At 40.6% G+C, this 20,727-nt stretch overlaps 1 protein-coding gene across 2 annotated transcripts in view; it reads left to right on the forward strand.

Moving 5' to 3' along the window:
* Nucleotides 1–20,727, forward strand: part of LOC144276427 (S-adenosyl-L-methionine-dependent tRNA 4-demethylwyosine synthase TYW1-like) — a 125,722-nt gene that overhangs the window by 88,170 nt on the left and 16,825 nt on the right. For both annotated transcript variants that reach the window (XM_077836488.1, XM_077836490.1), the window contains exons 15-16: nt 8,340–8,450; nt 20,012–20,179. In XM_077836488.1, the coding sequence (XP_077692614.1) occupies nt 8,340–8,450; nt 20,012–20,179 (279 nt within the window). The remainder of the gene's footprint in view (nt 1–8,339; nt 8,451–20,011; nt 20,180–20,727) is intronic.

Genomic DNA, 20,727 nt, shown 5'->3' on the forward strand with positions numbered 1-20,727 from the left:
ATTTACTCTAACGTACACTTAATGGTATTATGAGGGGATGGTAAATTTTGGGAGAACATTTTACGGCCTTTTCCCAGAGATCTTGCTACAAACCAATGGTACTCAAGTGGATAACACATTCCAAGTAGATACTACAGCTGTGCATGATGCCTTGTGAATTCCACGTGTTTCTTAAATCTTTGGTTCTGCCCTGAGCTGTCAACACTTCAGTTAGGCTAAGGGGCATGCTATCTGCTACATATAGTGGCAATTACCATGATTTTGCAAAGAGATTCTCACCCCATTTGTATCTTGGCTAATTTTTTCCCCATTTTTATTTTGTCATTATTAACAAACATGACTTTTCCATTCATGTATTAACAAATATTGTAATTCATAGCCCGTATTTGTTATATTGAAAAGATGGTTTTGTGTTTGGTCAAATTCTGTGTATTTTTGGTCAAATTCCCCAAAATGCTAACCATATCTCATAAAATCTAGCTGATCCTGATATAAGGCTGTCTATCTTTTCCCCCCATTGAATGGATTTCACATACTTCATTTCTCCATCTCCATGCTAGTAATCTGTTCTTTTCCAAAAAGGGGCTATTGTAGATCTGGCTTCTGGCAGTAGTTGTGTTTTCAATGTGTCCTTCCTTGAGTCAATAACCTCCTTTAGATTGTAACCCGGTAGAATTGCTATGGGTTCTGTGAGTAGCCTAAATGGAGTGGGTAGTTTTTCTTTACTGGTATTCAATCTGCCTATTCCAATGGGGATTATTGAGACTGTGATGGAAATCCATACAAACGGGCATTTCCACTTTTTAATGAAAAGTTTCTGTTGGGGCTTTAACCTCCTGACAGGGCGGTATCTTCCTTCTCTGAGTCACTAAAGATTTGTGCATGTGTATTATCAGCATGTTGCATTTTCTGCATACACAGCAGAAATGCACTGGGCCCTGTTCTTATTTTTATATGACATTCCAATGTTACCTCTAGACTTAATTAATGCAGGGCACAAAACTCACTGATTACATTTGGAGTGTATTCTTTCTGACTTTGGCCCTTTGCATTGATAAACTTGTATTAAGAGCCGTTAGTTTATTTAACATTACGTTGAAGCTACACATATTTATTTTTCAGTCCTAGCTGACCCTTGGGGAGCAATTTCTGATTTAATTGGTGTGACAATCTCTACCCCTGTGTTCACCCTTTTTACAAGACTATGATAAATTTTGTACCAAGTATGCCTTGTGAGGTATCATTTGAAAACTCATAATCCGCTGAACATTAAAGTAGTGGTTAAATATGTGTGGCAACACGGTTTGTAAAGTTATAAAATTCTACTGTATAAGACATATTCCAACTATGGGGAAACAGCTTCAAACCAGTTCCCCAAGGACAAAAGGCTAGCCAACGCCTCAGCCAGGTATCAACAAAATCAAATGGACTATCATCTGTTACGCGGCCATTCTTTGGCAGGAAGAAGAGTATAAGCAAAAACATTTACATAGCAGCAAAGAAAACAGCTTGGAGGTTCCTGTCCCCCAGACCTCTTGTCTTCTGAAACTCAGCTGGAAATGATCTTCAAAGGGAAAAGAGAACTATAAAAAATGAGAAGAGATTCCCCCAAAATACTCCTGCCTTTCTCTCTGCCTATGAAGCCACAACACCTGAAAGAGAGAGAGAGAAAACTTTGAACTAGGAGTAGGGTCCTGGCTGAAAGGATTTCAGCCAGTGAGACTGCAAAAGTGTGTGGTGAGAGACATTTTTATTTAAATTCATTAAGTTTGTTAAGTTAGATGTTAGTTGGAGTTTACTTTTTAGGTTCTTTGTAACCAATCCTGACTTTTATGCCTCATTACTTGTAATCACTTAAAATCTTTCTTTCAGTAGTTAGTAAACATGTTTTATTGTTTTATCTAAACCAGTGTGTTTGGATTGAAGTGTTTGGGAACCTCCATCTGAGATAACAGGGTCTGTGCATATCATTTTCTATTAATGAAGCGATGGACTTTCTATGAGCTTGTATTATCCAGAAGCAAAAAGCTGGGCAGTACGAGATGCACACTTCTGGGGGGGGGGGGATGTCTGGGGTTGGAAGTTTGCTGGTGTCGCCATATAATATAGTACATGACTGGCGGGCTAGAACACTCATGTAACGTAGCTGGGAGTAATTTACATGCTAGAGGCTCTGTGGGAGCAGATCAGGAGTGGTTATTCTCACAGCAAAGCTGTGTAAAAGGCACCTCAGGTTAGAGTTGAGGGACACAGCTGGTCAGCAGTCCAGATTGTACCCTGAGTAATGTCACAATTGCTTCAAAAATGGTCAGGCATGCAATGCAGAAGAGATTTTACTGAAGTTTAGATTTTTTGTAATCTTTGATTTCCTTTCCCACCAATAACCTTGTAAAAGATGCTGTATCCTTAGCATTCCCATAGTTTTTTCTCTCTTTAATAATCAATGTCATGACCTTGCTGTTATCTCTCCTCCGAACTTTCCTTTTGCTAATTCAGTTATATCACAAAAGCCTTCACCCTACCATTCCCAGAAGGCAACAAGGTTATGAACAATGGAGAGCCAGGGGGAGGACAGATACTTCATTCATGCCAAACTCTGGGCTTAGAAATCATTCCCTCTTCTTGATGTGCCAGGATACTTGTCACATGGATTAGAGTCTTTTAGAAGTGATATCACTCATTAAAGTAAATTAAATTAATGTTATTATTGTGTCTTCATTGATTATCTCAGCTGCTACAGGTGGGCTTTCTACGCATTGTAACTGATCCAGAATTTGGCAGCTAGCACACCAACTTTCAAGAGGGATGCTGTTGGTTTCCGGTAAAATGTATATTAATCTCAGGTTTCTTCTCTTCTATAAGCTTTTGTGTTAGTTTATCATATCCAACTGTTGTTGACTCTTTATATGCAAGGTCCTACAAGAGGTGTATCCCTTCAAGGACTTCGGGGGTTCAGCTTTTAAGGCTAGCAGTAAAATTTTTAAAAGTGCCTCAGGGCATGGCAACACTTGCAGATGTAGAGCACTGTGGGTTAAACCCGCCTTCGTAGAGCGCAGTAGGGAAAGCGCTGCAGTCTATCCACACTGACAGCGCACTGGCGTGGCCACACTTGCCGTGGCATTGGGAGCAGTGCATTGTGTGCAGCTATCCCAGCATGAAAGTGACTGCAACGTGCTTTTCAAATCGCGGGGGTGGGTGGGGTGGAGTGTGACAGGGAGTGTGTTGTGTGTATGTGAGGAGAGAGAGAGTGGGTTTTTGGGGTGCTGAGAGTGCGTCAGCATGCTGTCTTGTAAGTTCAGACCCCCCTCCTCTCTCTGACTCACTCAAACAAATAGTAAATATTTGCTTTTTCTTGGAGCTGATAAGCAGCCGACTTCTCCAAAACAGAGCTTTGAAAGGGCATTTCCGCATTTCTGCAGCCGATTTCACAACAATGAGAAGAGTGGCCACTTGACTTAAGGGGATTATGGGACGTTTCTGGAGGCTGATCAGAGCGCAGTAGAGCAACACCTTGTTCACACTGGCGCCGCAGCGCTCCAGCGGGGGCACAGCAAACGTTATTCCACTTGCCGAGGTGGAGTACCAGCAGCGCTGTAGCTGCGGAGTCAGTGTGCTCTACGTGCCTTGCCAGTGTGGATGGGTAGTGAGCTAGTGCGCCCTCGGCTCCTTTATTGTGCTGTAACTCGCAAGTGTAGCCAAGCCCTAGTCTGATTGAAAGTGAACAGTAATTAGGCTGCTAAGACCCAGCTCCTCAAAGGTCTCTAGGCCCATAACTGCCTTTGATTTCAATGGGAGCTAGGGGCCTAGATACCTTGGAGGATTTGGGCCCAAGTTACTTTAGGCACTCTTGAAAATTTTACCCTTTTTCCTTGTATACCACCATGACATGCTGAGACTTTTTTGCTCATAATGGGCAGAAATGCTAAGGCACAAAGGGCTGGATTTTTAAGGTGCCTACAGCTGCAGGTAGGTGCCTATCTGCATCTTTAGGCACTTAAATACCTTTTAAAAACCTGGCCCAAGATGCTTTGAAATATTAACTAAAGGAGCAGTGAGTCTTCAACCTTTGTTTTCAGGCAGTGGCACCCAGTCTGGTTTTGTCTGCTAGTCCTTTGTTAGTAAGTGATCCAAAATGGATTCTAGATTTATATCTATATAGGTATAAACACTATATATTTTTATACGCTGTAGATTGTAACTAAATATTTTAGTTTACTTAAAGGTGAAAGTTTCATAAAAATCAGGTGGAAAATGATGTTATATGGAAACTAGATGTATACAGACCTGAGGAAGTGTGATGTTCCTGGGAGTTAGGAATGGTACTTGAAACCATTTGGCTATCAGCAGGCAGTGTTGCCTAGTGGATAGAGCACCATGCTGGGACTTAGGAGCCCTGGGTTTTATTCCTGGCTCTGCCACTGACCTAATGGGTGATTTTGGTCAAGCAGGGTGGATAAAAATCAATGATTTTTAAAAAAAAATTTAAAAAATTGGATTTTTTTAATTTAAATCGGATTTTTTTGATAAAATGCTTTTTAGGAAAAAACCTACCTAAAGATAGTTTTAATTAAGATACACTATAGCTCAAAGATATCTCATCATGGAATAGGGATTATAAGTTCTAATTCTGTAGTATGAGACAATATATTCATGTAATGTTTAAGAAAAGTTTTGTAAATGAGTTCCAATAGTTCATGGATTAGGGACCCGATTTTATGGGGTTCCACAGGCTTCTGTATAGATTATTTTGGTCTACCCAATGGGACTCAGTGCTCAGTCTAAAGATACCATCAGAGATGCTTAGTTTTGCAGTTCTCAAACTGTGGATTTGTAGTCTCCAGAGGTAACATGCTTGTTAACAGCAAAAATGTTTTTAAATAAATAAATATATAGAGGTGAGAAATAACAGACCTCAGCTCTATTGTCCCTCTGCAATTTTGTGTACACAGAGTCAATCCCTTACCTCTCTCTAAAAGTGCAAAGTTTCAAAAAGTTCAATGAATAGAAGATTGTTGGGGGCGGAATAGATCTGGACAAGGAGAAGAAGTTTGGAGATAAATGTGAGAAGCGAGGGACATATGCTTGTTTTGTTAAAATATTATGTATGCTGTTGAAGAAAAAAATCCAGAATAATTAACATTGTTGTTTTAGTTAAATAAAACAATTTAAATGTCTGTCTGGTGGTGATCTCCTCCTAATACAGCATGGCAAGAAAATCCTCCAAATATTAATGATTAACCTGTTGAATTGGAGATAGTTCCCCTCCCAATGACTTCATAAATACCTGCTTTAATTACTTTTGGTAAATGAACTAATCAAACAATCATCCATTTTCTGATATAGCTGTAAAACTAATCTGAAAAGTTTTCAAAATAAATCACTGTTTAAAAATGTATAGTGTGTACCTTCTAAAAATGAAACCTACATCTATCTCTGAGTTGTGAAGAATATGTATTAAAGTTATAACAACCAACAAGAATGCACTTTTATGTAGAAAACCATGATTAAATCGAGTCTTCCTGACTAGTGATTTAAATCAAATCCACCCTGTGGGCAAGTCACTTCCCTTCCCTCTGCCTGTTTCCCTATCTTTAAAAAGTGGATAATGATACAGTACTGACCTCCTTTGTGCAGCCTATTGAGATCTACTAATGAAAAGTTCTATATAAAATCTCCAGGTATCATTATTATTGTGAATATAATATAAGAGCTAGGTATCATTATTAGCATATACTTCTGGAGTGAGGAAATATTTAGTATATTTTGTAATAAACAGGTTATGTGTATGTGTACAACTCACCTATACTGAATGGAATTAGAATGGCTTATGAAATTCTGCCCTAGGCCCTGTAATTCTGACAGCTAGCGGAGAATCTCTTCTAACTCAAGTAGTGAAGGCCTGATTCTTCTGCTCCAGAAATATTTGATTTTTCTCCCTGCTGTTGCTGTGAATTTCTGGCTGTGGTATGCAATGTACTGACAACCGTGAAGTCTTTGGTTGCCATGGATTTGTTACATTATCTTTTCGAAGTAAGCTGGTACTGTTGAAACATTTTACAATGTACTCTCTGCCAAGGATGTAAAATGAGTTAATTGAAAAAACAATTTTGCTGGAAAATTACTCTATAAATAATGTTTTATTCTACCAGCTTCTGTTTGGAATATAGTGAAAGATGAAGGAGCTGGGGGAATAAGGGGGCAAATGAGCTTTCTCAAAAAATAAAACTAGAGCATCACCTTATTCCATAGTTAAGTGGCTTCCTACTTACAGAAAGGTTGTTGCTAGTATCTGCTTGAGCAAACTTGCCCTAAGAAAGGGACTAGCAAGAAGAATTTTTGCTACAAGCTGAGGAAGTATCAGTTGGAAGTGACGGAGGAGGAGAAAGACCTGGGTGTATTGGTTGATCGCAGGATGAGCCATCAATGTAATATGGCCGTGAAAAAAGGCTAATGCAATCCTAAGATGCATCGAGTGAAGTATTTCCAGTAAAGAAAGGGAAGTGTTAATATTGTTATACAAGATACTAGTGAGACCTTTTCTGGAACACTGGGTGCAGTTCTGGTCTCTTGTATTAAGAAAGACTAATTCAAACTGGAACAGGTGCAGAGAATGGCTACTAGGATGATCTGAGGAATGGAAAACATACCTTGTGAGAGACTCAGAGGTTGGCTTGGTTAGCCTAACCAAAGGAATGCTCAGGGAGGATGTGATTGCTTTCTATAAATACATTAGAGGGATAAGTACCATGTAGGGAGAGGAGTTATTTAAGTTAAACACCAATGTGGGCACAAGAATGAAGGGATATAAACTGGCCGTCGACAAGTTTATGCTTGAAATTAGATGAAGGTTTCTTACCATCAGAGGAGTGAAGCACTGGACCAGCCTTCCAAGGGGAGCAGTGAGGGTAAAAAACCTAACTGGCTTCTAGACTGAACTGGATAAGTTTATGGAGGGGATGGTCTGATGGGACTGTCTACAATGACATGTGACCCATCGGCGACTGCTAGCAGCAAATATCTCCAATGTCTGGTGATAGGACACTAATTGGGGAGGGCTCTGAGTTACTACAGAGAATTCTTTCCCAGGTGTCTGTGTGGTGGGTCTTGCCTACATGCTCAGGGTCTTAACTGATTGATTGCCATATTTGGGGTCGGAAAGGAATCCCCCCCCCCCCCCACCAGCCAGGTCAGATTGGTAGAGGTTCTGGGAGTTTTTTTACCTTCCTCTGTAGCATGGGGCACTTGCAGGTTTAAATCAGTGTAATGGTTCTGTAAGTTGAAGTCTTTAAACCGCAATTTGAGGACATCAGTAACTCAGCCAGAGGTTAGGGGTCTATTGCAGGAGTGGGTGGGTGAGGTCCTGTGGCTTGCAATACGCAGGAGATCAGATTAGATGATCATGATGGTCCCTTCTGACCTTAAATCTATGACTCTATAAAGAGTGAAGCTGCTGAACAAAATCACTTTATTCTTAAGAGACGCACAGGGCCAGTATTATGCATGAACATGTTTACTGTGGACATCCTAGGAAATAGGCTAGTGTAAGGAGAAATCCCAGTGCTTCGATAAAGCAGTTTTTGAAGAGAACAGCTTTGTGGAGAGAGATTTTGTGGAGAGCAGGTAGAAACCAAGCAGTAGTGGTGGTGATGTGTTGATGAGATTCAGAGCTGCTGATGGATTGATGTTGGTTTATTTAATAGCATTGCAAATAATGCACACTTTTTTTAATGGTTTATAGCACAGTCTTTATGGATTAGGTCGTGAATGGGACACACATTTTTTGGTAGTAATTTTAATTGTCACTTTTGTTTCCAATAAAATGCATTACTTGTCACAAGGGAGCTTTTTCCACAGCTACAGTGCATGTAGCGTACCATAGCAACTGTCAGACCCGGACCGATGAAGGCTCCCTCTAGTCTAGTTGCTCGTCTCCATTACTGGCAATGTCACATGATTCATCTTGATGAAGTAAAATATCCATATTGCAACTAACGGTGAAATGTCATACCAAAGGGGGAGAAACTTTCTTGATTCCTGCTGGAACCAAGTGATTGTCCTGATAGGTAAATACTCCCATATGTAATTGTATATGGAGAGAGAGTGTTAGATGCAGTCATTCTAGATCAAAAGTTAGTTCATGTAGCATGGGTTATTCACTTTATTATCTAAATGACTGCAGTTCCCCCCCTCACCACAAGTACTTGGAACTATGACTCTACAATAAAATGCTTTTTTTGGTGATAGTTTGAAGACTGTGAATTAGAAAGTAGGAAACATCAACGGCTCATTAAGTGGAGTACAAAGCAAGTGTCACTGAACTGAGTTTTCCTCTATTTCAGCAACAGCGCACAGTGTATAGACTGACACTGGTGAAAGCTTGGAACGTGGATGAACTCAAAGCTTATGCTGAGCTGGTGTCCCTTGGTAAACCAGACTTCATTGAAGTTAAGGTGAGCTGCGTATCAGTGCTTTTCCACTACATAGCTTCTATTTTTTTCCTCTCCACTTTCTGTAACACAATAATTCAAGATTACCCGAGCACTGAGCAAATAAATGACACAAGCATGGCTCTCCCACCACAAGTGGCTCGCACGCTTCTGGACAGGGGAGGCACACCGCTGCATGGAAGGGACTCCTGTCTGGGAGCGTGCAAGCCTCTTGTACACATTAGCACAGAGGTCCCCACACTGTGGGGCACGTCCCCTTGGGAGGGCCTAGAGGAATGTTCAGGGGTGTGTGCGGTTGCTGGCACCTCACTCCGCTACTGACCCCATGCCTGGGGTCCCAGCTCCTGGCCCTGTGCCCGGGCCTTGCTCCTAGCCTCAGCCTTGGCCCCCTTAACTCTGTCCATGTCCCTCGCTCCCGGAATTGCAGTCCTACTCCCGGCCCTGGCGACTACTGCATTAGCACGACCAGGGACAGCTGCCAATGAGCTTGGTGGCGGCCCCAGTGTGCAGGGCTGGGACAGTGCAGCCATGCCGGAGGAGCTGCCTGGGCTGGGCACTGACTCCTGCAAACAGTGGCCTGACATGCTGCTGCTTTTGCTGGTGCAGTTCCTGGCCTAGTCACTGGCCATGGCCCTGCTCGTCTCGCTCGTTGTCGCTAGCGTCCTGCAACTCCATGGATATCTGCTTTATATCTGTGGATATAAATTTGGTATCCTTGGAGGGTTGCAGGCGCAGTGCCTCCAGCACAGAGACGGTATGTGGGCCAGAGTATCTCATGCTTATGTCCTTTAAGGGGAGCACGCATGCATTTTGCCTGTCAATGGAAGACTCTGCATATGGGAAGAAAGAGGTGGGAAACCTTCTTGGGGCTTCTCCATTCCTCTTATCAGCCCCTGTACACGGCCCTCAATTACAGCTGGCTGAAAATTTTTGCAATGTACAATTTCAACATAAGCTGTATAGTTCTTAGGGTATGAAAACGACTCGTGCATTGGCTTTTTCATTTAAATTTGGATGGAAAAAAGGGGCGTTTTTTTCACAATGCACTTGGTACTGTACATTAAGACAGCAGCTAAGTTATAGAAGAGAAAAGTGGATAGTTCAATACCATAAAACACAAATAATTGGTTGGCATATTCACCTGATAGAAATAGACTATCAGCAAACTAGGTGAACCTCCATCTATTGCAGATCCTGCAATAGCCTCCGTTTCTCCACTTGAGTCATCACAGAGCTTTTAAATTGAAATGCACTGTCCTGTTATTTTAATGCATAAGAACTGCAGCAGTGTATATGTCCTTAAAAAGCAAGCTTAAATATGAAGCACCCTATTACTTACAGCATTTGCAGGCAATGCCCATTCAAGATGGGATTTTTCTTTTCCTGAGAACTGAACTGATCTGATCACTTTCTGAACCAAATGGCACAGCTGTCTATGCATCAGTGGAACATTTTTAGATTTGGATGACATTTCCGTCTCTTTAAAATGTCATGAAATTTTCTGACACTTTCCTGCAGCTGAGATTTGCTTGACACTTGATTATTTTGTTTAAATGGACTGTAATTTATAGTCAATGAAAGACAAACACGGCCTCATGGGTTTTTCAGTGGATTTTTTATTTTTAGTGCTTTTATTTTGGGGCAGGGCTTTTTTTTATTAACCGTTTTTCTTTCATCTTTCAGTTCTTTAAAATGGGTGTAACATTTTAAAGGGGGTAAATTTTGTGCTGCATAGGAAAAAGCATCTCACACTAAATATAGCATTAGGCCAACCAGTAACCTTATTTGTTCCACATAGTTTTATTTGCCAGTTTCTGCTAAACAGCAGCATTTCTGAAGTGCAGAGGGTTTGGCTCAGTGGGAAGGTGCAATAGTTTACTCCTCTTACTGTGCTATCTCTGTGAATGTGATTACATGGTTTCTTACTTCAAGAGTGAAACTGATTTCCCTATTATTTTTTGGCCTCCCTTTCCTCTTGGCTGGTATCGAGAAATTGTGCATCCCAACAAGGATGATAGAGACACAGTTGTGACCACTTATACCCCAGTGAAATAATGCCAACATGGGAAGGCAACACCTACATCTTTGTCTTAACAACAATGGCTTATATCAGTTGCAACGACTTTGTCTTGGGATGTTTTATCTATTTACTTAAACTATTTTCCCCATTCGTACCTGAGCTCTGGCTGCCTAGTGTGGGGATGAGGATGATCGAGACCTCAGCTGAGGTCAGGGCCCCATTGAGCTATGCTGTATGTAAGTATAATAAGAGCCAAACCCACTCCAACTGTCCCCTTGTTGCAGTCAGTAAGGTCTGCTGGAGATGCATTTGGCCCAGGAACGTAATCCAACAGTTTCGGCAATACTATGTGGATTAAGTGCAATGAGTCAAAGTTTAAACTCCTAGCAGCATGGATGTCATGTAGCACTAAGAAGGGATTAGATCCAGGGGCTCTAAGTATCGCAGAGCCAATTCTTTCTTTCTGCACTTGCTGGGTACAGTTTTATGTATTACATAGAGTTCTTAGGTGCTATTTAACTTCTTGATGTCACTCCTGCTGATAGACATAGGGGTCTGTCCTTTAGCGCAGCTATAATATTTTTGATAGAGTAGTGCCCAGGAGAGGATGTACAGAGCTCTTGTGATGTTGAAATTTCCCTCAGATCTTTCTTTGATTTACAAGGTGGTATTTTTAATCCTTTGGGAATGAAGTAGATTGAAGAACTCATTGGAGACCAAGAGACATCACAGTCCTTTTTGCCCTAGTTACACTAGTGCAATGGGTTCAAGAAAGGAGACCAAGAAAAGGAAAAGGAATTAGGTCCTGGAGAGCATCTGCTACAAAATGAGGTTTCATCTGTGGGATTTTCCTGGTTAAATACTTGAAATAAATTGTTAGTTTTAAATGAATGTAGCTAATCCCCTGTTGCTCCAGAAACACTCTGGGGTGTAGTGGAAGGTCAAAAGATCTAGAATGTAATTCTGCTTTCATTTACACATCTTACATTGGTGCAACTCTGTTGAACCCTATTCTTCTCTCACTTAGTGGAAACTAGCATTAATTTTGTTGTTGGCAGTGGTTACCCTTGTGTAACACCTCTGGGTCAGGAGAATGAGGTTTATGGAGATCAAAATTAAGAGATCTGACTTATTACCTTATCAGATTTTTACCTAGAAAGCCACCAGTTTATATTAATAAACACGCAATATCTTGCATTTTTTTTTTTTTAAATCAAACGCATTCATAGATTCATAGCATTTAGAGCCAGAAGGGAGCATTAGATCATGTAGTCAGATGTTCTGTATGTCATATGCCATTAAATTTCAGCAGGGGTTACCCCTACATTGGGCTCAACAACTTATTAGAGAAACATGTGTGAAATTTAATAAAAGATTCAGTGTTTGGATCCTTAATAATTAATACCAAAGATATGGAAAACAAAGTGCATATGCAGAAGATTAACTTATTTACAAAAGCTCTGGTGGTGCTACCGATGAAAGCCAGATAAGCACCCAGAAAACAAATACACCTTTAAATGGCTTGGTTTACACAGCAAATCTGTTACACTAACATTTTTCATTGTATCTGTGCCCTTGTGTGCACTTACTTCAAACCTCTCTCTGCAAACTGACAGTAGCTTTCAGACAATGTGTGTGTGAGCGTTCATGTGTACATACCCTCTTGCAGCTCTGACCCTGATTTTGCAGACCCTCACCAGTCAGTGAAGTAAACCTGGCAATTGTGTGTGCGTGGCCCTTTGTACATAATTGATAAACAGACACTAACTTACCCAGGAACAGTTCGTCTGGAGAGCAGGCTGGCGCTACTAAAGAAAGGCCCAATTGTGCAGCCCTGAGAACACTTGATTTTGGTAGGCTCATATAATGAGGAAAGCCTCTAGGATCGGGCCCATAATCTGTCCACTTCCTTTGTCATCTTTGTATTTAACCAATTTCTTTCACTTAAAATAAAATATTGGGCCAGATTCCCAGTTACCCAAAGGCTATTTTACACCATGCTGCTACTTCAAGGAAGAGCTCTGGAAGGGTAAAGGGGCCTTAAATATAAATGAGATTCAGGCCCAGTGTAATTTCCAAAAGCCTTTGTCCATTCAGTCTTCTGACCACTGCTGCTGCATTTGTCTAGCTACAGCGCTCAGCACTTCAGAGGTTCTGGGCTAGTGTATAAGGGATGGTGGATCCAGTGTCAGTCAGAAGGAGGAAGGGCTTTCTGGAACTGCTATCTGAGGCTTTGCTATCAAATTAAAATGACCAGTTAATAGGCTGGCTGGGTAGAGCCACACAGAAGCATCTCCCCCGTTTTGCTTACCCGTATCATATTAAATGTTAAAGATTATGTAAGTGTTTAAAACAGAGGAAAATTAACTCTTCTTTAATGAGCTTTTACTTGCAAGAAGCGAGAGCTGATTGCCTTCACCTGTCAAAAAGCTATTCAGAGCCTGGGTAGCGTTCCATTCTGCAATTAGATGGAGAGAAGATGAAGTTAAGTCACGTGTCCTAGCGAGTGCTATAAAACAAAAACAACTGATGTATAATTTTCATGCTTGAGAAACGCTGACCTTTGCTGTTATCTACAGAACTCTAGATTAAGTGAGTTAGAGCTCAACAGAGAGAAAGGGAAGTGCCAAAGCTGCACGCTGCATGGTGTGATTTTCAGAGAGGGTGAGCTCCCACTAAAGGCCCAGCCCCTTTGAATACCAGGCTAAGTAAAATTTTGTATTGGAAAAACATACAGCCAGCACTTTTTGCTATTCCTTTTTCAGGATAAGGCCCCGGAGTGGCAAATTGCATAGATATGTGCTTAACTCGAATTGTATCAGACATCCCACTGAAGTCAAATCAGTTACTTCAAGTTCAGGACATGTGAACATTTTAGCAGGAGGTTGTATTTTTTTTTTAAACGTTTCGGATTCTAGACACACCCTGTCAGGTATTTTGGGCTGAAAATTTAGTCATTTAACAAAATTTAGCATCATTACACATGTTTTCATGATGTGAGAGAGAAAACAATAAAAGCAGGTTACTTTTTTGTTTTGATTTAATCGTTCCCCACATTCTTTTTGCAGCCCAAACATTGCGGCATTGTTGTGTTGGTGTATCAATGTGTGAAAATAACCAGAAACCAATCTGAAAGACTCGTCTATTTTCATTGTCTAAGCCAAGAGTAATGTATAAAGTAAATAGCAGATATAAACCATGAAAACTGATGTAGCTATCTGAAAGTATTTGTTATCATTAAAAGTATTATTATGGCACAACTAATGTAAGGTGATAGCCAAATCTGGACCATGATTTTTAAACACTGTCACCACTTAATGCCAATGGAGTAAATAATAACACTTATGTAATGCTTTCCATCTGTGGATCTGAATGCTTTGTAAAGGTGGATAAGTATCATTATCCCTATTTTACTGATGTGGAAACTGAGTCATAAAGAGGGTGATTAGCATTAGGTTACACAGCAAATCAGTATCTTAGCTGGGGATCAGTTGTCCTGACAGCTAATCAAGTGCTCTATGGGCAGGTGTTTAAACAAACAAGAAACCAACCAGATTTGGAACATGATGTCCTTTAAAACTTAATATTGCTTTTTTTCTTTAAATATCTATACAGTCCATTTCTAAATGTTAGAGTACAACCAACATTCATGGAAGTAGCCTTTATATTCATGACTAAACAGTTGAATTATTGGGTTGGCAGATATAATTGATGCAAATAAACTGATGTCCTTTAGTCAATCCACTTGAGCATGGATATAAAAAAACACATTTCAGGGAGGAGTAGCTGTGTATCATAGCTTTAGACAATATTAAAATCCAAATAATCTGCATTTTTATTGCAGAGTATTTGATCCATCAACGGGCAGTTTAAGGTAGTTACATTTGCCTTGGGTCAAGATTGCCCCAATTTCTGAGCAGTAATCCAGTCTGTCTAATAGTAGGTCAGCCACATTTTGATGGCAGCACTTTATTCTTTTGTCATTTCACACAGTGCTCTGTTTAATGAACTTATAATCAGCGGTTTAGAAGATAAGAGAGTTCTCTTGTTCATAATAATTAAATTGGAAGGCCTGCAGTTTATTTTAGAAAAGAAGCAATACTCTCTCATTTTTAGTTCACAGGTAATCTTCCTCCACAGTCATTTGGATTAGAATGATTCATGATTGTTCAGGTCCTTGGAAAGGATCCAAATCTCAGTAGAAGAAACTCTCTGGTGACTGAGCAAGCACCAGGCAGCATTCCTTTTTGTGTTTCTCATTCACTGTAATTACAGCCAACCTAGCACAAGACATTGTATAAAATCAGTGGTGAAAATTCAGCTCCATTACACCAGTTCAGTGGAGTTACTCTGGATTTACATGCGCAGAACCAAAACCACAAATTGGCCTGAGCATTAAAGACACTTTTGAAGAGGTTTGGATTTCAAGGTATTTGTCTGAAAGCTGTTAGTATAATTAGCATGCTGAAAACATGCATATTAAAGACTAATTAAGAGTGTCATTGATGTTTCCACTACGGAGAAGTTTATATATAAGCTATTGTGTATAATAGAACTGTTTCCTTTTTAATGGTTTGCTTCTTAGTAATTGCTATTTTCAGGTATTGGTGAAAAATATAACAGGACTGCTCTAATCAACCATTTATGTTTTACAGACATTGTTGGCTCTGTTAATTAGCTCAAGTTTTAAGAAGTTGAAAGCTGATGTGCTTTTGTACAGTGTGTTGCTAAGATGATTTTCACTCGTGTGTGTGTGTGTGTGTGTGAGAGAGAGAGAGAATTAATCAACCATCCAAGTACTTGGTAATTCCATTTGCCACTGCATTCTCTTTGCTTGTAAATGATATCTTTGAAGTTTATTAAAGGAATGAGTCATGTTGTAGCTTCCTAGGAGTTTTTCCCCTCTGTAATCATACATTTTTCATGCTGCTCCAATCATAATCTGCATAATGAATGAGGGGAAAATATTGCTCTACAAAGCTGTTTCTGTACAGCTGAGCCTTTGAGATATACATTACATTATTTGGGTGTCTGGTTGCTTTTATATAGGCACGTTTAAAATCTCTTCAAACTTCCAGTGCAGGGTTAAATTAATGTACTTTCCTGTTCAGTACTCCCTCTGCGTCTCTTCTGTCTTGTACAGTGCATCTGTTACCTCACTGGTACTGAGCTACAGTATGCTGCTTTAATATCCTTCACTTGGGTAGATTAACGGAGGCAGCCCACCATAAATTAAAAATGTGAAAAATAATTGTTTCCAAAATGTGTGCAGTTTCTAATTAATGCTATTCCATTTCTTCTTCAGGACGTTTCCACTAGCCTAAGAGTCTCTGCTGCTTGTATGGTTTCAGAGTAACAGCTGTGTTAGTCTGTATTTGCAAAAAGAAAAGGAGTACTTGTGGCACCTTAGAGACTAACCAATTTATTTGAGCATAAGCTTTCGTGAGCTACAGCTCATCACTTGCCCCCATTTCAAGCCTTTGCAGTGTAAGGACTTGGCCCTCTTTTCAGTGCTGAGCACATTCAACTTCAGTACCTAAATTTTAAACTCTTTGGGGCAGTGACTGTCTTTTTGATCTGTTCTGCTCCTGGCCCAATAGGGTCCTGGTCTCTGAGTGTGCTTGAGAGGTGCTACAGTAATGCACACGACATCGCTGGAGGGTTGAAAGAACAGGTTAGACAAACACCTGTTGGAATGGTCTCCTTATTACTTAACCCTCCCTGCCTTGAGTGCAGGGAACTAGACTAGATGACCTGTTTAGGTTCTTTCCGGTCCTATATGTCTATGATTCTATAATAAACGTTAATCACCTGCAGGATTGGGTCTTCAGAATGTAATGCTGGAAAGGATCAGGGCTCCATAAACATTTGGTGGAGATGCAAATACTGATTAAAAGAAACCGAAGTTTCTTTCCATGGAAAAAAAGTTTCAAAACATAATCCTCCATAGAATTGCATGTGCTCTGTTTTTAAAGGCACATATCTGATAGCATTTTGGGACCAAATAAAACATCCCCAATCATGAAGCAAAGATAATAAAATGGCCAGTGGGAATGTGGCGCCAACTTTTTACCGGACTAGAGGAACTCCGGTAAAAGCAAGAGCACCTCTTGCCCTCACGCTCTCATTGGCCGTTGTATCATCTTTGCTACTTGGTTGGGGATGTTTTATTTGATCACAGAGATGCACTTGGCCATAAGGGGTGTGCAGGGATGGCATGGAGCCTTAACATGATGTAATTAGCTGAATTCACAGCAGATGCTTGAGTGAATACACTTCAGGGATGGCCTTGTGGATTTTTAAGTATCCAAAAGCTGTATGAGTAAATCAGACCTGTAGATGGCATGTGGGTCAACAGAGCAATTTAATGCATCTCCTATGCCATATCCTTCATTTTGTGTACTAGCAAGGGGAGTTTGTAATAGGTTTCCATGCTGATCCTTATTGACATTAACATCCATAAGAAATGCATGGTATTCAAACACTTATTTCCTTTCTAATATTTAAGTAGAGCCGGGCAATGTGATTTTCTTCCCTATTCACTTTGTACATTTAGAGCCCAGTCCTGTAAGGTGCCAGATGTCTCCTGAACAATGCTGAGCATTCTTGATTCGACTGCCTTCACTGGGAATTGAAGGGAGGGATTCTCCCATTGGTATAGGTATTTGACCTCCCCTAGACACGGTAGCTGGGTCGATGGAAAAATTCTCCTGTCAACCTAATGCTGTCTACACCAGGGCTTTGGTCAGTTTAACTGCATCACTGGGGGGGGTCTGGATTTTTCACACCCTTGAGTGATGTAGTTATACTGACTTAATTTCCTAGTGTAGACCGGGTCTTAGAAGGGAGGGAAGAGGCATGTTCAGAACCCTGAATTTATGAAAAATGTGTGGCTTCCCCCAAATATTCAAATGGCGCACATAAACTAACAGCCTGCAAAATTTCAGTGTAGATAATGCTGCAGGTTTTGAATTGTAGAACTACAAAATAGCCTCTGAAACTAGGATCTTTTGTTTCTTTTTGCATGGCTGAAAAAGCCAAGGAGATCTTCTTTACCTTGTTTAAAAATCTACCTGTCATCTGGCAGAGGCCTTATGTTCCTGCTTTCATCTTGGAGCCAATATTTGTCCGAGTTACACTGTCATGAAAATAGAGCTAGGTACAGTAATGGGAAAAAAAAAATAAGCATACTTTTCTTTAAGACAGAGGAGTTGTTACAACAGGAGTCTTTGTCACTTTTTTTTTTTTTTTTTTTTTGAGTTCATATTACTGAGCAGTTCAGATTTTTTTTCTCTCAGGGTTGTTGAGAAATAGAAGTCAGGAGGTGGGAGTGAGACAGAGGGAGAAACAGAAAGAAGGTCTTTCTGAAGTGAAGCAAAGGAAACCAGGGTTGTCACGAGGAAGGAAGGGGTTGTTGGAAGGAAGGAAGGAAGGAAGGGGCCACTGGTTAGGGATGCTGGCCTGGGATATGGGATACCAGAGTTCCATTTCTGGTTCCCCACAGGCTTCCTATGTAACCTTGTGGAGACCATTTGGTCTCTTTGTGCTTCAGTTCCCCATCTGTACAGTGGGGGTAAGAGCACAGCTCCACCTCCCAAATAGAGCTCCTTGTGCTTCGACCGAGTTGTTTGTGATTTAAGTCATGGTAAGTGAGGTGAGAACTGGACCCAGTGAGTTGAGGCTTTTGATATAAAATTCAGATCTTTCATTGTTGTGCATTCACAAATAGCACCTGCCTTCTGAGGGCTCTCCATGTGCACTTTACTGCTTTATACTGCTCCTTGACCCCCTTACAAATGAGCAGATTTGATCTCAAAGCTTTCCAAAGAGTCAGAGTAATTTCACACTTCATGCACTTGCACAGAGGGTTAGGAAACATTTGCATGCCTGCAGTATGACTTTTTTTTCTTTCCTTTGAAATTAGAATGGGAGTGTGCATCCTTGAGGTTTGGGTGGGCCATCTGTTTTCTTACCTTCGTCAACCCCTCCAGAACAATATGTAATGGGTTTGTTGCTGGTCCTCATGTTGGCATTGTGTATTTTACTGTAATTCCCTACTGTCTGTTTTATGCAGGCTGTTTTATCCTTTTAGAATAGCAGTGGCAGGAAATTAAAATGGCCAGTAGTGAGTTATGAGATCTTGGGATGCAATCAGTTGTGGAAGTAGAACAAAGTGCATTACTATCAGTGGACTAGCTGACCTGTAGCAGCGGAAATGCTGTCTGTGCTGGCCTATAGCTAAGTCCACCATTTGCAGCAGCCCCACAAGATGGCTTCCAGTTGTGGAGATTTCTGTGGAAGGCAGGCTCTGGTTTCCAAAAATTGCATAGTCTGAACCACATTTTAATAATAATTGTCTCCTGCACATCCCATTCATAACTGTGTGGCCTATCTCCCCTTTTCTTATTTATGATCTCCTTACACTTCTGGCAACTACAGTTGTGTATCCTGAAAAGTAATAGTAGCGAGTTAGTGGGTGTATTTTCAATTGTCTCTTAAATAAATTTAGAAGCTTCAAATGAGAGCCAGTTCTTTAGGGCAATGGCTCTCAACCGTTCCAGACTACTGTACTCCTTTCAGGAGTCTGGTTTGTCTTGTGTACCCCCAAATTTCACCTCACTTAAAAACTACCTGCTTACAAAATCAGACCTAAAAATACAGAAGTGTCACAGCACGCTATTACTGAAAAAGTGCTTACTTTCTCATTTTTGCCATATAATTATAAAATAAATCATTTGGAATTGAAACATTTTACTTAGATTTCATTGTATAGTATAGAGCAGTATAAACAAGTCATTGTCTGTATGAAATTTTAGTTTGTACTGACTTCACTAGTGCTTTTTATGTAGCCTGCTGTAAAAGTAGGCAAATATCGAGATGAGTTGATGTACCCCCTGGAGGACCTAACAAAATTTAATACGTGTACCCCTGGTTGAGAACTACTGCTCTAGGGAGCAAAATTTAAAAACCACTGGGACAGAGAGTTCATTTGTGAGGGGATGGAAGGAATTATTCTCTTGTAACTTTTTACATTTTGTTAGGCTGCTGTACATACAGTAATACTTTATACTGTGATAGTACCTTCCTTCCGAAGATCTCAAAGCTGTCTACGAACATTAAAGGTGTGGTTTTCAAAAGCACCTAAATGGCATAGGAGCACAAGCCCTATTGACTTTTGCTATGTTGCTGCTGCTGTTTTTTTTCACATCCTAATGCATTAAAGTGTGTGAGTTGGAAGGGGTGGATTAGTCCCTATTTTACAGAAGGGGAAATTGAGGTGTGGATTACCAAAAATGGTGGAGAGAGAGCCTTCCGCAGAGGTGAGAATATCTCTTTATTCTCTTCCTATGTCCTTGCTGCAAGACCATCCTTCCCCATGCAACACACACTTGGCTGATAATATGGGTGAAATTGTCAAAAAGGAGCTCACAGAGTATAGCTAAGTGTGAATTGTACATGTGCGTGTGTAAATGCTGCCTTAAATTTGTAGTCATCTTAAAAAGACATTTGGTAATTTGGTAATTACTTCAACATGTTTCGACAGGGAGTGACATACTGCGGTGAAAACTTGGCCAGCAACTTAACCATGGCCAATGTCCCCTGGCACGAAGAGGTGGTGCATTTCGTCCGGGAGTTGGCTGACCTGATTCCAGACTATGACATCGCGTGTGAACATGAACACTCAAACTGCCTCCTGATAGCTCACAAAAAGGTAAGGCGTCTCTCTCCTGGCGGGTGAAAACAGACACTGCATAGAAAGATTTGACGCCTCACTTCCAAAAAGCTGTGAGCTGCTGAGTCTAAGCAATTGCTTTACTTCAGCAGGATTTTCTTTCTAGGTTTGGAAGATTAGCTTTTTAAAAATCCCTTAATGCAGTTATCCCATGGAGCTCTGTGGATTAGTTTTGGAGATTGTTATGGGTTCAGTGACTGCCCTGTTACAACCTGCAGTACTGTCCTTGATGACACAAGCAAGATCTTGAAAATATCAGTCAGTCATTTGGCTCTCAAAGAAAATGAAAGTCTCTCTCTTGCTGTCTTTGCTTTGTATTTTTTGGCAGCAGGAATAAACTAAATGGGGATGGATTGGTTGTTGCTGTCTCCCGCCCCTATTTCTTCTTTAATAATGCTGTTCAGCAATGAGTGTCCTCATGCAGATTAGACATTGAAGGGGCACCAGAGCTTAGAGGGGTTCGGGTTATATATATTTTAATCATTAGAATTCCTGTCAAAGCGGTAAACATCTTTATTCCTTTTACT

Source organism: Eretmochelys imbricata, chromosome 17 (genome assembly GCF_965152235.1).
Source record: "Eretmochelys imbricata isolate rEreImb1 chromosome 17, rEreImb1.hap1, whole genome shotgun sequence".
Lineage (NCBI taxonomy): Eukaryota > Metazoa > Chordata > Testudines > Cheloniidae > Eretmochelys > Eretmochelys imbricata.